This window comes from Taeniopygia guttata, chromosome 8, assembly GCF_048771995.1.
Source record: "Taeniopygia guttata chromosome 8, bTaeGut7.mat, whole genome shotgun sequence".
Taxonomy (NCBI): Eukaryota; Metazoa; Chordata; class Aves; order Passeriformes; family Estrildidae; genus Taeniopygia; species Taeniopygia guttata.
Genome location: NC_133033.1, coordinates 23,716,367 through 23,736,624, shown reverse-complemented (window position 1 = coordinate 23,736,624; position 20,258 = coordinate 23,716,367). Strand labels below are relative to the sequence as shown.

Sequence of the window (20,258 nt, the reverse complement as noted above, 5' to 3'; positions counted from 1 at the left end):
GTAGGAGCCTGTGCAATTTTCAAGCTGGTATGTCATCAGCTTCATCATATGTTTGAAAGTACATGAGACTTCTGCTCTGCCAGAGTTAATTTTTTTTATCACAAGAACTCCAGTATTTACAGGAGCACATATTTTACTACATGGAAATTGCATTTCTCTCTAAAGTGTAACAAGAGGAGATAATGGAACTCTTTCTTGTAGGACCAAAAAAAGAGAGCTGGAAGTGATGACCACATGTTTATATCCATCAGTCCCTCCTGCCCACTCACTCTGGTGAAGACCTTTCTAGATTTTGCTTCTTATAGAATGGACCAGTTAGGGTTAATAATGTTACCAGTTCAAAAAGGAGAGGAAAAACCCCAAACACACCTTGTTTTTTTGAAGTTGCAGTCGCTTCTGTGACTTTTTATGATTTTCTTTCTCATTGCTGTCCAGATTTGCAAATTTGGATGTTGCTTCCTGTGAGGTGATAAAGAAAGGCAGTAAATAAAGGATCTGAGTGGTAAACTGGCAACCACATGCATGTAAAATAGTAAGTACATTTAACAAGACAAGCCCGCAAAAAATACATGTGTGCTGATTTCCTGGGACTTGGATGCTCATTGGGAATTTTGGACAAAAATCACCCAAGATGACTGTGAGGGAATTTTTCTGCAGAACAGCTCTGGCCAAAGCCAAGTGCTGCTGCAAATCTGGGAGTTCAAATCAGAGAAGCTCAGACATACTTCAGGTGTCCAGATGCTCTATCCCAACATTCCTGACATCAGGATTTCTGGTTAATTCTCTAATCAGGCTTGCTACAAGTAAACATCTCCTTCTTATGTAATGCTTTGTTGTTATTCTTATGCTGCAACACCAAGATTCCACAGCCACAGCGACTGTGGCTTTCTGACTAATCCAAAACCATGCAGGAAATTAAAGGAATGGGTTTCCATCCCCACAGCTCCAGCTTTCCTATGAATGGATGAGGTATTTTACCATAGTTCTTTAAACCTTTATTTCCCTGGGTACACGGGGGATGTTGGAGTTACATGTTTCTTGCAGTGGTTTCTTGCATAGATGTGTCACAAATCATTATCGATGTCTGTTCAGGAGGAGAGAACACTGCTCCCTTTCCATGCCACCCAATCTGTTTCCAACTGCATTTTGTTTGCTCCACACTTGGATTTGCAGGATAGACAGGCAAGGTCCAACGTGGCTTCCCTTACAGGAGCTATTTATAATGAAGGAAAACTAAGCCTTGGAGGATTCAGTGGATATTAATCCTTCAAATGGTCCAAGATGAAAAGTAGGGGAGAGGTTCTAGCTATTCTGTGGGATTTTTCTCTTCTCACTGCTTCCAAAATGTTTTTCAAATCTGCTTAGGGCAGCTGGGGGGTGATTTACTGGGAGCCAGAGGTCTGGGCTCAGTCTGAGTTATTTTGTCTTTTAATATTTAGTTAAATAAACTGTTCTGAACACACATTTTTCCTCTATGCTTATTATGGTCTCACCTGCTTTTAAAATTACCTACAGATGTTGATAATTGGACAATAAACAAAACAGACTGACAGATGTGAATGTGTTCACCCACCATTCCTGAGCAAAACACAGTATTTCAGATCCCAAGGCAAAGGGCTGAGGGACAAATGCCAGAGTGTCTGGACAGAACTGCCAAAGAATGATCTGGTTAGTGAGTTTATAGGAACTTTTTTGTGTAGATGAAAAAACCTGCCACAAACATTCCTTAGTTTTTGCAGAACATAGCCTTTCCCTGTCATTCTTCCTCGCCCCTTTCAGGCTCCTGAGCTTACTGGGGTTCACCCAGGAGAGTTCATAAGTCAAACTGCCCCACACAGAGCCCTCTTTGTTGTCCATCTGGCCACCCACAGAGTAGGAAGCCTGTTCCTTCAGAATTCCCAGCCCTGCTTCCTAGTTCTAAGAAAGGTACAGGATAATGGGATAAACATCTTGGATTGACTCCTCAGCTGAAGCTGGGGCATTGTTCCAGTGACCTCAGGGCTGAGGAGCTGCAAGACCTGCTGTCCACCCAGATCATGCTGCCAAAGCCTGCTGGTTGTGGCTGTCCAGGCTGAAGCTACTGATTCTTCCAGGAACAAGGAAATCAACTCTCAGGCCAGCAAGAAGTTCAGGTTTTACAGCCTGCTCTTCCCTAGAACACCCTAGAAAGGTCCTTGAGGAAGTGATGAGCTTTGGCAGCTGGTTTCAGAAAGGGTTAAACTTCAGATCACAAGTTTTGAACTCACACCAGTTCTCACCTTCATCAGCAGCTCCCTGCTAGTCAGATAATTGTCATGGTCTGAGAAGATCTCAGAGAGCTCTTCATACATCAGCAGGATGTCCCTGCACAGGAGAAGATAATATCATTTATGCCATTAGCAAGCACTCTAAAATCCAATCAAGTTTCTGTGTCTTTCTCATCAGTCATTAACAGTTCTACTTATAAAAGATAGCAGCACCAAAATGCACCCAGTGAGATGGTGCACATCTCCTGGGAGCCTTGGTGGGACATTCTGGTGCTTCCAGTAAAGTTTGGCTTCATCTGACAGCAAAGGAACACCATCAGCAGCCCCTGGGCAGGCCTTTGAACTGTCAGTGCAGTGTGAGAATGGGTCAGGGGATACAAAGGAACAGAAAAACAGCTGAGAGGGAACCCAAGTGCTTGATTTTTGCCCTACTCCATGCATTCTGGAAAACTGGAAGCAAATAAGTGTAGGAGTAGTTTTTTTGCCCAACACAGTAAACACATGAAAGGCAATATTTTGATCAGAAACACAGAGCAGCAGAAGGAAAATCCCACCTCTGTGGAGAGGAAATACAGAAAGATACTGCCTAGCAGAGTGATATTTTAATTTATCAAAGGCAAAGAAATTTGGTTTCCCCAGACTGAATGAGCAGAACACCATTTTTTCTAGACAGCAACTTCTAGCATCTGTGGGGCAGGCAGTAAATATTTACACAACCAAGTGTTCCCCTGGGAGAAGTATTATCTTCAATACTGGATTTTGTGATTTGGGAAGATGTATTTTATGTAAATATCAGCACCAGGAGAAGAGTTGGGAGGATTGTAGCAAGCTGGACCTCCTCAAACTTTATGGGAGAGAAGACAACAAGCAGAGGTCATGTTGCCCTGACAGTGGTGAGCATGAGCTGGGTGAGAAGCCAGCACCATAGTTCTTCTAGAGAGGTTGTGGAATACCCAATAGGCTAAAAGGGACAGAATCCAGTATGCCCAAGGGCAGACTGTCCCCTCAACAGGAAAGAGGAGCTCACAGGAAGGGTCTGAGCCTCCCAGGAATGAGGGATTCTTCTGACAGGACCCACGTCAGTGAAGGAACAGAACAAGAGGAGTGAGGAGAGGATGAAAAGAAGGAACACTGTGGCCCTTGGGAACTGAGGGAGAGGCTTACTTGGAAACACACATCCAGGTGGTCTTCAGCCGATAGATGGAGTTGGACTGCAGAGCTGAAATGATGGCCCTCAAGGAGGAGAAGTTCTTCAGGATCCTACATTCCTGTGAAAGGAGTGGTTGGAAACACAGGAGCATTAAGTGCCAGCACCACACAGACCTTAGTGCTCCTCTCTCTGAGCCCTGTCAGGCCTGCTACACATTCTCACTGCTGAGCAGCAGCTGTGCAAATACTGAGCATCAAAAATATCACTCCCCACTCCAGCCACCAAACACTTCACAAGCTTTGGCATTTAGAGCTTGTTTTCCTCACTTTCATGTATTTGTGGTGTCACAGCTTCCAGTTCTCTGAGGAAAAATAAAAGTGGAACTGAGTCCATGAAGCCATGGTGAAAGGCACAAAGGTTATACTTCTTAAAAAGCTCTTTATAGTTACCAATCCCTTTTACCCCTTAGGGAGAAAACCAGGCTTTGCCTCTTTATATGTGGTATTTAAAATGTAAACCCTCAGTCATCTCAGTGTCAATTAAAAATAAAGACATGCAAAGGAATAACCTGTTATTCAAGTATGTGCACACTGTTAAAGAGAAAAACCTTCCCAGCTTTTCCAGAGTTGGGATCAAATCTGAACAAAGACTGCTTCATGGACATTTCTTATGCAGCTACTCTGTGACAAAAGCTTGGGTGGAAAAGGATAATGAGAAACTCAAAAAAGTAGTACAGATCCTAATAAAGTGGAGGGAAGCAAGAGGGAAGGTCTGGTCTGTGACTTCTGGAAATCTGTTGGTAGCTCAAGAACAAGAGCTTGGACACCACAAACTTCAGCACAGGTGTCTGAACATGCAAATCCAGCAGACAAAACATCTGCTAATTTGACTGCTGCATGGAGATAAGAATGTAGTCAAACTCCAATTCTGCTTATCAACATTTTTATGAATCTGATTCTTACCCTAATAATGCTTATTATGTAAAGGATCCTTACAGTGAAAATAGACATGATTTATTTCCTTTGTAGGACTGAACAAATGTAAAGCAGCCTGAGTATAAGCAAAAGTCAGACCTTAATATATCAGCATCTCTGTTCAGGAGCTGCATTAGAAGTGACTGAACAGCTAAGGAGAGTACAAGCTCTCCCAGTTACTGACCCACAAAAAACTCTGCTAATTAGACTACATTTGTCCAAGTGTGGCTTAAGCAGAGAGCCTGGGCTGACAGCCCCTGAAGCAGGTGGACACTTGGGTCACATAAAGACCAAGTTCAAGATCATGGGGCAGGACTCACTAGACCTGAAAGCTGTTTTTGCATGGCTTGGGGCTAAAAAAAAAGCCACATAACAGCTCTTCTCCAGAGACTGCCATGTTAAAGAATGAGACCTTTATGTTCAACCTGAAATTTAGGTTGTGGAGAACATAAATTTAGAGGCACAAATTATCAGCTTTTCTTCTTTCTTCCCAGTACAACAGGAGTTTGAACTGGAAGGTTCCATTTGGAACCATCTTGACTTAACTACACACTGTATAATTTAGAGCACAGTAGGAATTTCATTTAATATTTGATTTAGTGTTCTCAGTGGTTCAACCGACTGCAGACTAAACTTGAGCAATCTTTCGTTTGCATGTAAGAAGAATTTTTAAGCCTGGTTTTAATAACTTTGTTTCAGGCTGTGTCCTTCACCAGAGGGAAAACCAGAAAGAATCCTGTGCAGAAACAGCTTTGATTTTAAAAAACTTAAGCATAATAGAACATTAATTATTTCATTTTTATTTTTAAAGAAAATATTGTTTGAGTGAAATTGGCTGCTCTTGCTCAGGAACCTGAGATCTAGATGGAGAAGAGGGCTGGCAGTAGAGAAAGCATCCAGTTTATCTTTTAAACAAAGAAAATGGACCCAAAAGTCATGAAGAGATAACAAATGTGGAACTCCGTGCTGCTATGTTTAGTTGTCAGTGAATAACTGTACTTTAATGAGTTCATTATTTTTAATTCAGGCACCTAACTATTCAAAACACTCATTTGCATGCACAAAGCAAGCAGCTTTCTTCAGAAGTGGGCAGCTAAGTGTATGTGCACCCAGCTGCTGTACATGTGCCCTTATTCTGCAGTGTGCACATACATTTTTCATGTGTTTAATGCTGCGACTGGAGCACTTAATGAATTAAGCAAAGGGAGAAGCACAGAAGGTTGAATTAAGTAAAGAGAGAAGAACAGAATCAGCAGGGGTGTAGAACAAAGTTCTCCATCCACAGAGAGGGATGAGGGCAGTGCCTTTCCTGACTTCCCCAGGCCTCCCTTCTGCCTTGATGGTGATGAAGTTCTGTCCAGCCTGCCCCAGGAAGAAGGCCCTTTTAGCTGGCGCCCTCTGCCACTTAGATCTGCATGTAGAAAATGGAAATCAAACTTCCTAATCCCTTAACACAGGCAATAAATCATCCATCAGATGACGATAAAAACAAGCAGATGTAAGTGCCACAGGAGAGGTCCAAGACCTTCCCCATACCAACTTCCTGAACCATGCAGTTGCCAGAGCTCAGGTGCCAGGACTGAATGCTGCCTCTGGAAGCATGGAAGTTGCCAAGCTGGGAAAGCCTCTGGCTTCAGCTTTTTCTGACTGTTCTCTATAGCTCAAGAAGATCCATGTGATTCCTAGAAGTCAACACACATCCACACACGGAAGTGCTTGAAATGGTCTCTTCCAGAAGGTCTCATTTATTGCCAGCTGCCCAGTGCTCCGAGGGGAATTAGGAAGGTTAAAGTAAAATATTAAAACCTAGGAAATTAGCAAAAAAAAAAGCAGGGATGGAAAAGCCCTCTTCTTGCAAAGATTAGGAAAAACATGATAAAAAGATGGAATCTGCTACAAGATCCTGTTGGAAGCTCTGCTGAGGCACATGGAGGACAGGGAGGTGATTCCACGTGCTGGTGAAGTCCTGCCTGCCCAGGCCAGTGTCCTCCCACAGTGGAGTGATTCCATCAGTGGAGAAGGGAAGCGTTACTGATATCAGCTATCTGGGCTTCTCTAAAGCTTAGGCATGGCCAAGAATCAACCCCATTTCCATAGAGGGGAAGAACTGAGGAGAGGAAGGGCAATATTCACTTGGTATCACAAAAAAACTCTTTAAAAATAGAAAGAATTAGAGTTAAGATGACCTGGGACCAATGTGTACAACCCCTTTAACCTCTCCCAATTCCTTCACTCCAAGACACCCACCCAAAAAACATTAAACAGAATAAATGCTTTACATGTGCAATATGAATCCACTTCTCAATGATCTTGGCCCTCTGCTGGATTTTGAGCTCCCTGGTCCCCAGGATAGTGCTGATGACACATTTGGTGACTGCATTGAACTGAGTGATGGTGGCTCTGACAGTTGGAGCCAGGTTCTTGTTTTCCTTCTTATCCCTTTGAGACCAGATGGATCCCAAACAGTGGTAGGGCACAACTCTTCTGAAGAGCATCTAGAGTGAAACAGAGGTGTGGTAAGCCAGCAGCTTTCTCCTACATCTCTTTTATTTACAAGAAGAAATACAGATTTAGAGGACAAATTTAACCTAAATCTAATATGGTACTTAAAGGTAAGTAGTGGTTCTCTCTTAATTTAAAATATACTTTGGCATACTCTTTATAGGCTTGATGCCCCAAAAGAACGGTCAGCTAAACAATACTGGGAAAGTAAGGGACACCTTTCTATCAGCTGCATAACCAAGATATATTTTTTTTAATATAATGATATTTAGAAGGGAACTGATACAGACAAAGCAAAATTTGAGCATTACAGTCCAGAGTACCTAGATATCTTTAAGCCAGGTAGAGTTATAGTTAAAACATGCTATTTCTCAATGCCAATATCTTTTGCAAAAGAGGCTACACATAAAAAACAAATAAAACAAAACCAAAAAAACCTTCAAAATGACAGAAGGAAATAGCTCAATGACTGAAACAGCTGGGATAACCACAGAGCTGTGTTCCGTGTCCCAGCAGCAGTCCTGTTCTGGAACCCTACACTTAAAGCAATGTAACTTAAAACAAAAATACGTCTTGTTTTATAAAGTTATGTTATATGCAATACTCTACATACCACATCCATGTATGTCAGCTGTTCTGCCACAACGTGGTCTTGAAAAGAGGAGAATTCTTCTGGATTGCTGATCTCCAGTTCCTCTCCATCAACCAGGTCACTGGAGGAAGTGCTACAAAACCCATCTGGCCAGGATGGAAAACAACACTCAGTGAATTTATACAGCAAACAATGAATCAAAGCAGGTGTTTTATTTTGCAACATAACTGTATTACAGCAGAATGCCCCAAGGGCCCTGCCTGATGTAATGGCCCCACTGTGCCATCTGAGTGAGAAAAATGACCAGAAGATTAAACTGGCAAAGAAAAGGTGGAATAAAAAGAAATAGACAGAATAAATCTTAGCAAAGAAGTGGCTTGACCCATTTGCTAACTATTCTTCTGAAAGAAAAAGCATCACCACCACCCCAAGAAAAATTCCTTACTGACATTGCACAGTTTTGTTAATCTGTTTTTCAGTATTTATAATCTGAAAAAAAAAAATCAAACTACAAAGACATGAGGCAACAGTTATACCCCCTAAATACTGCATTAGGAATGATCTTCAATCAAGAAATAAAAGAAGATACCAGATTTCCTGGCACCCTTTGTGTAGCTACATGAGCTATAACTGAAGAGAGTTTATTCCAGCAGCCTTCAGCTTTTCTCTCAGGGAATTTTTTCCCAGGAAATGGAATACAGCAAGCACCTGTAATATTCTGCTGAATAGTTTTTCTAAATCTGCACTGGGCAGCAGAGAGGAGGTGAGAGAGCAGAACTGTCCTCACTGAGGGACCTGAGCCAGTGCTGAGAGGAAAGGGTTCCACAGCTGCTGCCATGTCACCTTTTGGCTCCCTGAAGCTGGGAGCAAAAAATTCAAACACCAAAAAATATGCCCTTGTTTCCCATGGAAGAGGAGGAAGAAACAGAAACTCCCTGAAAATAAATCCTAATTCCTTTTACTGTAAGACAACAGTAACTCCATAAGGAGGGAGAAAAAAATTGGGACTTGTTGAAGACTAACAACCAAAGTACTGAGTTTACTACTGGTGAGATTTCATTTACAAAAACAAAGAGTGTTATGCAAGACTTCATACCCAGTTAAAGCAGAGCATTAAAGTAACAACAGCAGATAATGTGATAGAGAATCATTATTTTTCAAAATACTTCATTGTTCCTTCCTCTAGTAATTAACAGAACATAATCACCAATGTAAATTGCTACAGTTTTGATGTAACAAGTTGTGTCTACAGGCTGATTTCCATCGGTACATTTGAATTGCACAATTTATTGGCAGAGATCAGTGGGGTAAATGGAGACCTCTGTTCTAGCACTGCTTTTCTGTGGCTGTTTTGTAGCAATTTGCATAATTAAATGGACTTGGACTGGATTGCTACAAGAATCTCACTCCTTTTGGCTTTGTAAAACCTCCTTTTCCTTTTGGCTCTTGAAATTCAACTGAAAATCCTCCCCACTGAGCTGCAGCCCTACCCAAAACCTCACAGCATGCTTAAAACAAGGTCCTGAAGCACAGTGTAAATTTTCCTTTTCTTTTTCACCCCTCTTTTTCTCCTTCAAAAAGACTGCTTCAAAGCAGTCTTTCCCCTACTCTCCAACAAGCTGGAATCCCCTTGAACTCAAGTATCTCATCATCTTAGGACCCCTCTGATGCACTCAGCTCTCTCAAGTCTGACTGCCTCTTGTGACTGCACTGAGAGCAAGCACGTGCTCCTCCTGACCCTGCAACCTCTGCCTCTCCTTGTTTTGCTTGCTCAACCTGCAAGAATTGAGGCCAGAAGCAGCTTTTATCTTCCTGTCTGGTACTGCAATCTAATCTACTGGCATGGCTGATGACAGCACAGAACAGAGGTTTGGTTACCCAAATCAAGCTGTAAGATTAGAGCCCAAATGTCAAAATTCAGAACCCAGCAGGAATGCTTTGGGACAGTAATTATCAACAAAGGTTGCAGAAAATGTATCAGGAATTTTGAAAGAACATGTACTAAGATGGAGCTCTGATAAAGGTAAGGCAACCCTAAAACTCTTTTTGGCAAATCCCACAGCTTAACTTCATTGCCCTCCTCTTATTTTACTCTAATAACCAGTCTCTATTCTGCCAGAATGTATAAAATGTTATCATTCCTATTGGCCCACCTATGACTCAAAAAATAATGTTTTCAGCTGTTACTTGAGGAAACAAATACAGAAGCAGGGCTGCTGGGAACTTCTGTTCACTCTGAAGAACAGATGAACCCAAATACCATTCTCACGAGTTTCCTTTGTTTGACCTGGGGGAACCCAACCTAGGAAAGGTCAGCACGAGCAACATCTGAGCCATCCTGTTCCCTTACCTGTGCTCAGTACAGGCCTGGGCTCTGGGCATTCCTCCTTTCTCTCTTCATGCCTGAGTTATTTTGGCACTGCACAGTGTTATGCATTGACATGGTATTTCTGGAGCATCCGGCAGACGTGACTTTCATGGAATGAATGTGGGGGGTTTTTTTCTGGCATTTCCTTTATCATTTATGGCATGAATTATTGCCTCTCACCCCTCTACCAAAGCTGGAAGTTGATTCCAGTCTTCATTCACACCCTATGTGAGCTCTCCCCACTCCCCAGCTCTGCCACAGGAAGTTTTCTGACCAGGATACGGGGACGTGTCAGGTTTGTGTGACTACAGTTCACTATTGTTCCAGCAGACTGTGACCCCCAATAACGTAAGATTTTCCTCTGTCCTTGGATACCAGCAGCCAGCCACTCCAATAGGAAAAAACACCCACAGGCACTTCCTTAGACAAGATGGTAACTAGGAAGAAAAGCTGCAGGACAAAGCTTGTGACTCAAGCTGTATTTTGTCACAGCTCTGTATTCTGTTTTTCATTTGTTTGGAGTTTTCAGGGTAGGGGGGAGGTTAAAGTGAGAAGCCCAGCTAGAGAACAGCTGTGTGTTTTAACTCAGTGACATGGCAAGTGTGCTCACAATTAACCAGTTGGCTGCTGCAGCAATCTCAAAGTGTTGGCTAAATGTTAGAGGATTTCCCAAGCCACCACAGGATGAACAGACATAGGCACCTAACACTGTAATACTATTTCATCCCTCACAGTGCCTGCAGCCTCACACAAAGGTTGGATTTCCTTTTTAAGAAAAAAAAAAAAACAGCAAGAGAAAAGTCACTGGTGAGCCTCACAATATTATTGACAAGCATGAGAAGTGGTGAAATGTACTGCACATAAATCCCTGGGGCATCTTACAGTCTGGGAGGACAGAAAGAGAGAAGGGAATGGTAACTCACCAACAGCTTCTACTTCCTGGTTCTGAAACTGCTTCAAGAGGTTCTGCACCCTACTCTCCATGTCAGAATTGGGCATATTGTTCTTCAGATAATCCAGCAACTTCAGCAAACACATGTAGTCGGGGGGCTCCCTGAAATCCTCCGAGCACTGATCGAGCCAGGCCCGTAAGACTGACGCTATTTCACTGCAAGTAAACAGAGAGAACACACAGCTGCACCCAGCTGGAACTGAGTGTACCTGTATCCACCAGAACAACAAACACGAGACATTCACAGCCCACCTGAAGTATCTGTGCTGAGCTGTGCTCTGGTATGTTTAACAACCACCAGACATTACGCACACCATCAACAGCACAACAGAATTTCTTCATTCCGTCTTGGGCCACTGGGATAAGGTCAATGTTTGCTCCATAACCACTCCCTGGGATGTTGTGGGAAAATAGCAGAGAGGAAACAAGGTATTCATGGCTCCTTCCCAGTGGAAATGCTAAATCAAATGCTTCCTCTGGAGCCTTTCATCAGCTGCAGAGACTGGGCATGATACTGGAGCTGCATATCCCAACACACCATGAATCCTCCTTATCTACAGTCTTGGTACAAAGCCTCCCTGCTCATGGAACTGTGGCTTTCATGGAGGAAAAAGGAGAAAATCCCAAGCCTAACCCCCACAGGCAGGCACAGTGAGTGGGATTGCCTCATCTGGGAAGATAAAACCCTTACTGCAGCATGAGCCTGCTTGTGCCAGAGCCAGCCTGGGAGTGCCGAGAGAGCTGAGCCCAGGAGACACAGTGGTCCTGCTAATCTCAGTGATTCAAAATGTATCGCTAGAGTCTTGATTGCATCTTCAGCACGAACCAAGGCGAGGCTGTCAAATTACAGCATGCAAAAAGGGTGTCCTGCTCATGCTGGCAGAGCAGGAAAACGATGCTTAAGGAGTTGTAGGACCACTGGATCTTGTTCAGGGAGGTTGTCCCAGACTTTGTTAGATATATGGAGCTAAAAGAACACCAACCTATGGGCAACCCTTCTACAGAATGAGGGGGATGAGGGGAAAGCAGAGCTGATGACTCAGCGTGGTTTCCACCCTGCCTGAAGTGGGGGGAAGTGATCTGTTTGTTTGCTTTTCCTGATTTATGCAGGTGTTCATCCACACCCATCTCGTAGATTGGTACATAGATACTGCACAATATGTGTTTGTGGGAATGCCCTTACATCCTGTATTTGCAGGGATTTATCATCATTTCAACTTGATTTTGTAAGAAAATATGACAATTTAAACTATGGCTTTCCAGAAATAGTTTGCAATGTTGTTGACAATTTTCAACTCAGGGTAGCAAAAATAGAAAATTACTAAAAAAAGAACCACTTTCCTTAAAACTTTAAGCTCCTTATTTCAGAATAAAGGGCACAATAAACACCTAAACTTCCCAAGAAAAAGGCCCTGAGCTTTCTATGTCTCCAAAACCATTCCTATACCTCAAGTCTCTTCCAGCACAGGAAACTCTCTATTGGCACGGTGTACAAACACTGGCACATTCCTGCTGCAAGCTGGGAAACCATAGCAGTCTATGGTTAACTCAGCTGCTCAGCAGCATCCAAAATAAACCAATAATTAAGAAACAGTAAAGAGAGTTTCTCCCACTCTCTGTGTCAAATCTGAATTGTGTACATTTTCCTCAAAACTCAATTAACTTTTAATACCAGACAGATTTCATACAACTCGCATCCATTTAAGTCTGTTGTTTCTTTTCCTTCTTGTTCTGATAATATGGCAACTTTGAATTTTCAGTTAAAGTATTTGGAAATCTGTTGGTAATATTCTTTGGTTAGGCTTGCTGACAGGAGAAATGCTGGAATTACAATTTCAGAGCTACAGAAAGTATTTACAATCAAAAATTACCATGCAAACACATTCTGGATTTCAGGTTTCATTGCAAGCTATGGCACAGCCAACAGTGCCACACCACTCCACATCTCAAGGCCAGGAAAGCCCACAACAGGTAGATGCTCACAGACTCTGCCACCACCCTTCCAGTTTCAGTTGTGCCCTCTAGCCCCACACACACCCAGAACGCTGTCACAGTAGCACCAATAGTCACAAACACCACTGTCCTATGCCCACAGCATTTTCCTCTCATTCCCACCACAGGCAGGGAGCACTGTGCCTCACTCCATGCCCAAATAGTGCATTTCCTCCTGCTCCGTGCTCCTTTTCCCACCCACATCACAAACCATCATGCCCCCACTCCCAAAACCCAAAGCCAGCTAGGTATTCTATTCCTACCACCATTGACCAATTCAGCCATGATTTGGAAGGAGCAGCCTCTCCCCAGGGCAAGTTTTTGTACAAATATTGTTCACACACTCTCCACACTAAGTTCAGTTTCCAGAGGCTTGGTTGGTGGCCACTTTCTTAAGCTGAACAATAAACAGAGTTTAAGACAGCTACAGTCTCATAGAGCAGGGTGAAGAGTTCACAGCTGTTACAGACACTGAATTTGCCAGCAAAACTCACTTCAGTCAAGAGGGGAAATAGGAAAGAGAGAAGAGGTACACTGTGCCCTAGTGATCTCCTGCTGCCCAGCTGTTCTACTGGAGTGCCAGGGAATAATGCAGCTTTCCAGAAATGGGCTGGACACTTGCCCATATCTTGCAGTAGCTTTATATTTGCTGCCCTTGCAAAGAAACTCTCCATACTTGACAGGCTCAGATAGGAACAGGGGCCTTCCAAGAACTCAGACAGAAAAGAAACACTACAGACTACATTTTTCATGGGTTGATTATGAGTTATAAATTCTTCCTTTCCTGCCTATACAAAAAACCCTCAATGCTTAACTCCTGTGCTGCTGGCCACAGACTCCAGTCTCTCCTAAGCACTGCTTTCAAGTTTCACACCTATCAGAAAGCTTTCTAATTTCCACACCAGCTGTGCTTGGAGCCCATCTCCAAAGGTTTCAGTCTTGAAAACCTACACAAGTAGGTGGAGAAGTGTATCTGAGCCTTTGGGACCAAGAACCCACCCACCCCCTCTGCCCATGAGCTGCACAGAAAGTGACAGGACTGTGGCAGCTCCAGATCCAACAGCTCTGTCAGCTCAGCAGGGCACAGTGGAGGTGGGAAGCGAGACCCTCCCACCACAAGGGAATTCTCCATGGCCTTGTCTCTACTGGGAAGACAATCTAACAGTCCTGACAGGATCTGATATGAATTAAAGAAAGCGTTTCACAGAATCACAGAATTAACTAGCTTGGAAATACCTTTGAAATCATCATGTCCAACCTATGACCTAACACCTCCTCATCAACTAAATCATGGCACTGAGTGCCATGTCCAGTCTTTTCTTAAACACCACCAGGGACAGTGACTCCACCACCTCCCTGGGCAGATGATTCCAGGGCCCAAAGAATTTTTTCCTAATGCCTAACCTGAACTTTCCCTGGCATAGCTTAAGACTGTGTCCTCTTGTTCTGTCAGTGGTTACCTGGTGAAAGATTGACCCCCATCTCAGCACAGCCACCTTTCAGGGAGTTGTAGAGAGTGATAAGGTCACCCCTGAGTCTCCTTTTCTCCAGGCTGAACACCCCCAGCTCCCTCAGTCGTTCCTCACAGGAATTGTGTTCCAAGCTCCTCATCAGCCTTGTTGCCTCCTCTGGATGTGCTCAAGCATCTCAACGTCCTTCCCAAACTGCGGGCCCAGAACTGGACACAGCACTCAGGTGTGCCCTGAGCAGTGCTGAGTGCAGGGGAACAATGATTTTCTGGTCCTGCTGGCCACACTGTTCCTGATCCAGCCAGGAGCCATTGGCCACCAGGGCACACTGCTGGCTCACGTTCAGTGGGTTGTTGAGCAGTACCCCCAGGCCCCTTTCTGCCTGGGCACTGTCCAGCCACACCATCCCCAGCCTGGATTGCTGCAGGGGTTGTTGTGGCCCAAGTGCAGGACCTGGCACGTGGACTTGTCAAACCTCAATTTCTGACCAAAAAAGCAAAAGCGGTGTTTTCTTCTCACCGCGATTATTTCTAAAGAATGAGAAGGGAATCTCAACACTTAAGGAGAATAAGGGGGATCTCAGTTGCAAAAAGAGGTTAAATGATTAATTTCTTATGACATTCTATAAGAATGTGCACAAAACTAGCTATAATTTGCCAAATGCATACTTAAGTCCATCGAGAAAATACTCATTACAGATGCCTATTCCCTGTCCTCCACTGTCCAAGCATTAACACTCTGGCTTGCTCACACAGACTAAACTAAGTGACCCATATTTTCTCGGTTTTGCTTGTTAAATTAGGGGTAAAATGTAAGTAAACCACAAGAAAAGACTGCCCCAAGGGTGGCTTCTCACACCCAGTTTGTTTATAAATACCATTCTGATGACCTCCAGCCAACGATCAGCTCTGTCTGCTTTGGAAAAACCTTTTTCAATAACATATGGGAGACTTTTGCTGGGACACACATCAAGCCGCTACAGAAGATCTCTGCTTGCTGTTCTTTGTTTTAATTGAGATGCCAATCATTATTTCTCTTTCTAATTATTCTTTTCTGCTTGGTTCTGGTTGTTTTCATAACTCTCCCACTCTTCCACTGCCCTGTGTTTGACTCTGCTTCTCATGTAACCACACTGGTTTCTGATGTTGTTTGAGCTTAATTTGCTTTACTGGAATGAATGATTGCTGCTCTCCCAAATGCATCCTAACTGCTCCCCACCACAGATTTCCCAGGCATCAGAAGCTTCCAGTCAATTTTCTTCTATTTGTCTCACATTCCTTTGGTGTCTGTTGTCCTGGAGTACAATGTTTCATGCCATTTTACTTCTGCACCGCTGTAACTGTGCACATTGGTTTCCAGTGGGGCTGTTTGGTTCAGAAGGAACCAAAAGACACAGGTTTTGGTCAGGAAGATCTGAATGCACAAAAAGCCATGGGAGAATGTTTGCTTGTCACTATTAAAAACTCCAAATGCTGTGGTACTACATTGAAGGTTTTGGGTATTTGCTATTTTAATGCAGAAGAAGAGAGGTGAACATGGAAGACATGCCATGTGATCAGTGAATAATTCCTTAATTTTCTCTATTTGAACTATTTCCCCCAAATGTTGTGGGTTTCAGTTTAGCTTCAAGGTGCTTTGTCTGCAGTTTTCAATTGTGCCACATTCCAAGTTTTATTAACAAAGAAATTCCACATTTTGATAATAAAGCGGATGCAACTATGAGCTGACATCCAAGACAAGCAAAAAAAGTCCCAATTATTTTGATGAATTTCTGTGGCCTGACATCCACCTGAGGGAAAGCACCACCAATGGGCTCCAAACCAGCAAACCAAAGTAACAGAAGGAAACCACAGCCTTGTAGTTCAAGAGGAGGCTTGAAAGGACTTTTTGCTGTTACTCAAGTATTCAAAAGCCATGGCAGTACTAATGGTAGACCTCTGGAAAGCAAACAAACATGGTCCAAGTCCACAGACCAACATGGCAACATGTCTGCCTCTTAAAAAACCTTTCCTGCAGCTATTCCCAGGTCTGTACTCCTGTGTTTTTGAGTGAGGTCTCCAAGGAACTAGATTCAGTTAACATTAAACTAAGGCTTCCCAAATGCAAACATCACAGGCAAGCCTGGACTGCCAGCCTGGATAGCTTTTTGTGTGTCTGGACAGGAATGAATCCCTTATGGGAACTGCACTGACAGGGATCTTTACAACCGGTGTCAGCCAGCTCAGCACCTCTCGCTCATGTACTGCCTCAGCTCCCCAGTGTCACAGGCTTGTCACAGCAAGGGATTCCAGTGCCATGGCCTGGCTTGGGACCCTCTCACTACCCAGAGACTTCTCAGGATCCTGCAGAGCCACTGATTCCCAGAAGGTACAAGCAGCTACAATATTTTAGATTGGGAAGGGTTTATGTTCCTTTCTCAGTTCCAGTCCTCAGCCTGGTCTTCAGGGTCAGCCTTTGGGGAAAGCAGTGTCTGCTCTTTTAACACATCACCTCCTTAAACTCACGGAGCCTGTGCTTTGGGAGCAGCTATCTGCCAGAAGTGGACTGATTGCCCAGAAATCAAAATCCCAGGAATCAAAATTAACACTGTCCTTCACTAGAGGAGGAAAACAGCACAAGCTGTTCCACAGATCACCTTGCACAGAAAACCCAACCTTTTAACAGAGTTCACTGAGGAACTGGTCTGCTCCCAAGAGAGGTCAGGTGACAGGTCCTACCACCAAAAGCATTATTTCTATCTCCTGGGCAGTACACTTGGCCATCTGGGGAGGACTGAAGGCCCCACACTACATCAGTTGCTTGGCTTGCTGACACCCTTCCCAGAATACATGAAGGTGCTGAAGATCTCAAGGAGGTGATTATCCCATTCAGGTTTTCCATGACTCTGCCTGATAAGATGCAAAAAGCCTTCTGTACATCAGACATGAGTAAGAGAAAGAACTACTTTCTGCTTTACTTTCTTTCTTCATTTGCTCTTCATGAGGTGACACGTACCAAACAACACATTTGAACTACACAACCTCATTTAAAAGACAAGAACATAAGTGAATTATTGTAGAAATTTTAGTAATTCCTCTTTAAATTCTAATGCAATTCATCATGCTGATAATTCACTCATGTCTAACATACATGGTTTTTTTCTGAATTGTCACACACCTTGGTGTGATGCATTTTTCTGAATGTGAACAGAAGTCCTAAGCTAAAAACCATGCAGAGAACACAGAAGTATCCAAAGACAACAACAATCTACAATCAAAAGGGAAGTCTGTCACTCCTTGACACATAAACATGCAGCATGAGACACAGCACAAGGCAATCTTGTTAATATGATAACATGAAGAACAAAAAAATTACTCATAGCAGGTAGAGGGTCAAACAAGCTACTCCTTTCAACTCTCTTATCAGACAATGAAGAGACACAGCATCACATTTCTGGAAACAGAGGCTGAAGTCCATCTAACTAAGACGTTTAGCTGGTATATATGATCTTTTCTGAACTGTATTCAGTTACTTGTGATCATGAACTGTCTGAGTGAAAGTAGTGAGAACAGTGGAAAGCAAATTACTGAACACAAAAAGCTAAGGTGGGTCCTGTAGGGAATAAAAAAGGCAGGCTATTTGAAGTTTGCAAAATTTTTGATGGTTTTGATGAGTTTATAAAAAGTACAGTACCTTTGTTTAAACCACATATTAGATGTTATCAAGTCAGACATCTGTTGAAAAATCCAATTTTTTGACCACTCCAGCAGCCCAAAGAAATGATAGGAATGATGTCCAAATGAAGAAGAGAAAATCCCCTTGGCAGAAGGGGTCCCAGGTGGGCATGTTGTGACCACAGCTGATCTCGGGTCAGTAACAACTAGACATCACTGCAGCAGTCTGGAACCACTGCAGGATCTGGGAACAGAAGGGCAGGCTTAAGGCTCCCACAAGCCCCTCTAACAAGGCTGTGCCAAAAATGTGCTCAAGCCCTACTTTAGGATCTGCAGGTTCTGAACACTGAAGCAGGTACATAAACACTGTGTGGAATATTCACATAATTTAAAAAATTAGATCATTTACATCAGGCATTCTCCTCAAAATACAGCACAGATCTATAGTGCAAGTGCAAAAAGAACAGAATATCTCAATGTAGAAGGCAGCAACCTGTGGGCTTACAGTGCACCACACAGGACAATGTTCCTTCCACACACACCCTCAGTTTTTGCTACCCTTTCCTTTTTTCAGGCTCCATGAGGTATTTAAGGAGTCATAAACTCTCATTCTTGTTGTTCTTAACTTCTGCAGCATTTTTTTGTGTTAAACCAGTGGAAATGCATTAAATTGAATCCCACTTCTAATGGCCCAACTGGCTTTTTAAAGCCTCTGAGCTGCCACAAGAGGAGCCTGATGCATGCAGAAGGTCTCTGGCCACAGACCACAGGCTTCCCCATGAGGTATTTTTCCTCTGAGAAATACAGAGTTAATGGCAAGAAATAACAAGGCTCTACTGCTGCTTCCTCCTATTTCTCCAAGTCATATAAAACCAAGAGCACAATTATATCATGTTTCTGTTCTATGAGAAAAGAGGGTAAATGCAATTATATTGGAATTATCCCAGACAAGAGAAAACCTGAACTACCAGAAGTACACGTTTCACAACAGGACTACAAAGCCAAACACTTTGCAGATACCACTAATCCTACCTAAGAGACAAGAAGCCAGAGCAACTGAAAGCAATGGAAATTTTCAAGGAAGCAAAGTGAATTCATATTTATATAGGATCTGTTTAAACATGTATATATACCTGATAAATAACTTTTGTACTTCATTGTCGAACTTTTTATAGACATAGATTTGAGTAAAGATATCAAATTCACACATAAAAGGTATCTTATGAAGGCCAAAGGATCAAAATCAGCTGTTCTGAACTACATTGATGAAAAATCTGTCAGAGAATTCATCAGAAGTTGAGCTACCACAGGAAGAGGATCACAGGTTTTATCCATTTGTCCATCCCTGGCTGTGCAAACGTGTTACGTGCCAAGAGGGAAGAAAGCATAGATGCAGCAGGAAGCAACTGACAAGGCTGGTAAACTGCATATATGTCAGGAGGAAAATACTTCCACTAAAAATAAACAAAGGAAGAAACAAGCCAAAACAAACACTCTCCTACTAAATGTTATTTGCTTGCACACTCACCTGCAGGTATAACTAAAGACCTGATGCATTTTGCCCAAAGCCCAGGTAACAGAGGTAACATCAAGATTACTTTCACCCCTTTTCTCTCCATCTCATCATCAAAGTCCTCTGGGTCAACAAAAAGGCAGCTGGGGGATTAATCCCACCATGGTTTTTACTGGTGAAATTAATTCTTCACCCTCAGTATAAATCCTTCAGCTATTCTGCAGGAAGGGTACAGCTTTAGCTCACGTTTTATGACTGAGATCAGGGAATGTCAAATGGTTTGCCCAAAACTGGAAGAGCTCAGTCTGGATGGAAGTGTGGGAACCACTGACTGACTGTTATTGCTTCTACCCATGACATAATGCTGCCTCCTTGGTGCCTGTAACCAAGTTTTAACTACCAGCTGTTCTTTGAGGAGTTCTCATGGCAAAATGGAAGCAAAACATTTTACCAGTCAGGAGAGACTGAGGGTTGAGCTCCTTTGTCAAGTCCCATGGGGGAAGAGGAACAGAAAACCAGTCATGCTGACAAGAATCAAGCATCTTCATTCTGTAATCAAATATAACCACGCATGCCACAGTGCATGCAAACCACAGAAGTCAAAGTACAAATGCTGATGACCCAAGGCACATTTGACACCCAATGTCTAAAGATAAAACCCTAGGAGGACAGCCAAACCGCCTTTTTCTCATTTAAACTGCAGTTCAAAACAGCTTTGCTATTTCTTTTGCAAATGAGAATGACCTCAGAATTCAAATTTCACTCTAAAAGCAGTACTGTAAATCACAGGGCACTAACAGAAAAGATCCATGCACACACATTGCCTGAGTCACCCTCAGCTTTGCTC

The 20,258-nt window shown here is 43.0% G+C and overlaps 1 protein-coding gene across 1 annotated transcript in view; it reads right to left on the bottom strand.

Moving 5' to 3' along the window:
• The window catches only part of RGL1 (ral guanine nucleotide dissociation stimulator like 1), a 52,836-nt gene that overhangs the window by 7,804 nt on the left and 24,774 nt on the right, over nt 1-20,258 (bottom strand). The window contains exons 5-10 of the mRNA XM_030279455.4: nt 10,756-10,940; nt 7,486-7,610; nt 6,650-6,865; nt 3,411-3,514; nt 2,259-2,343; nt 370-459 (exon numbers count right to left, since the gene is read on the bottom strand). Of these exons, the coding sequence (XP_030135315.3) occupies nt 370-459; nt 2,259-2,343; nt 3,411-3,514; nt 6,650-6,865; nt 7,486-7,610; nt 10,756-10,940 (805 nt within the window). The remainder of the gene's footprint in view (nt 1-369; nt 460-2,258; nt 2,344-3,410; nt 3,515-6,649; nt 6,866-7,485; nt 7,611-10,755; nt 10,941-20,258) is intronic.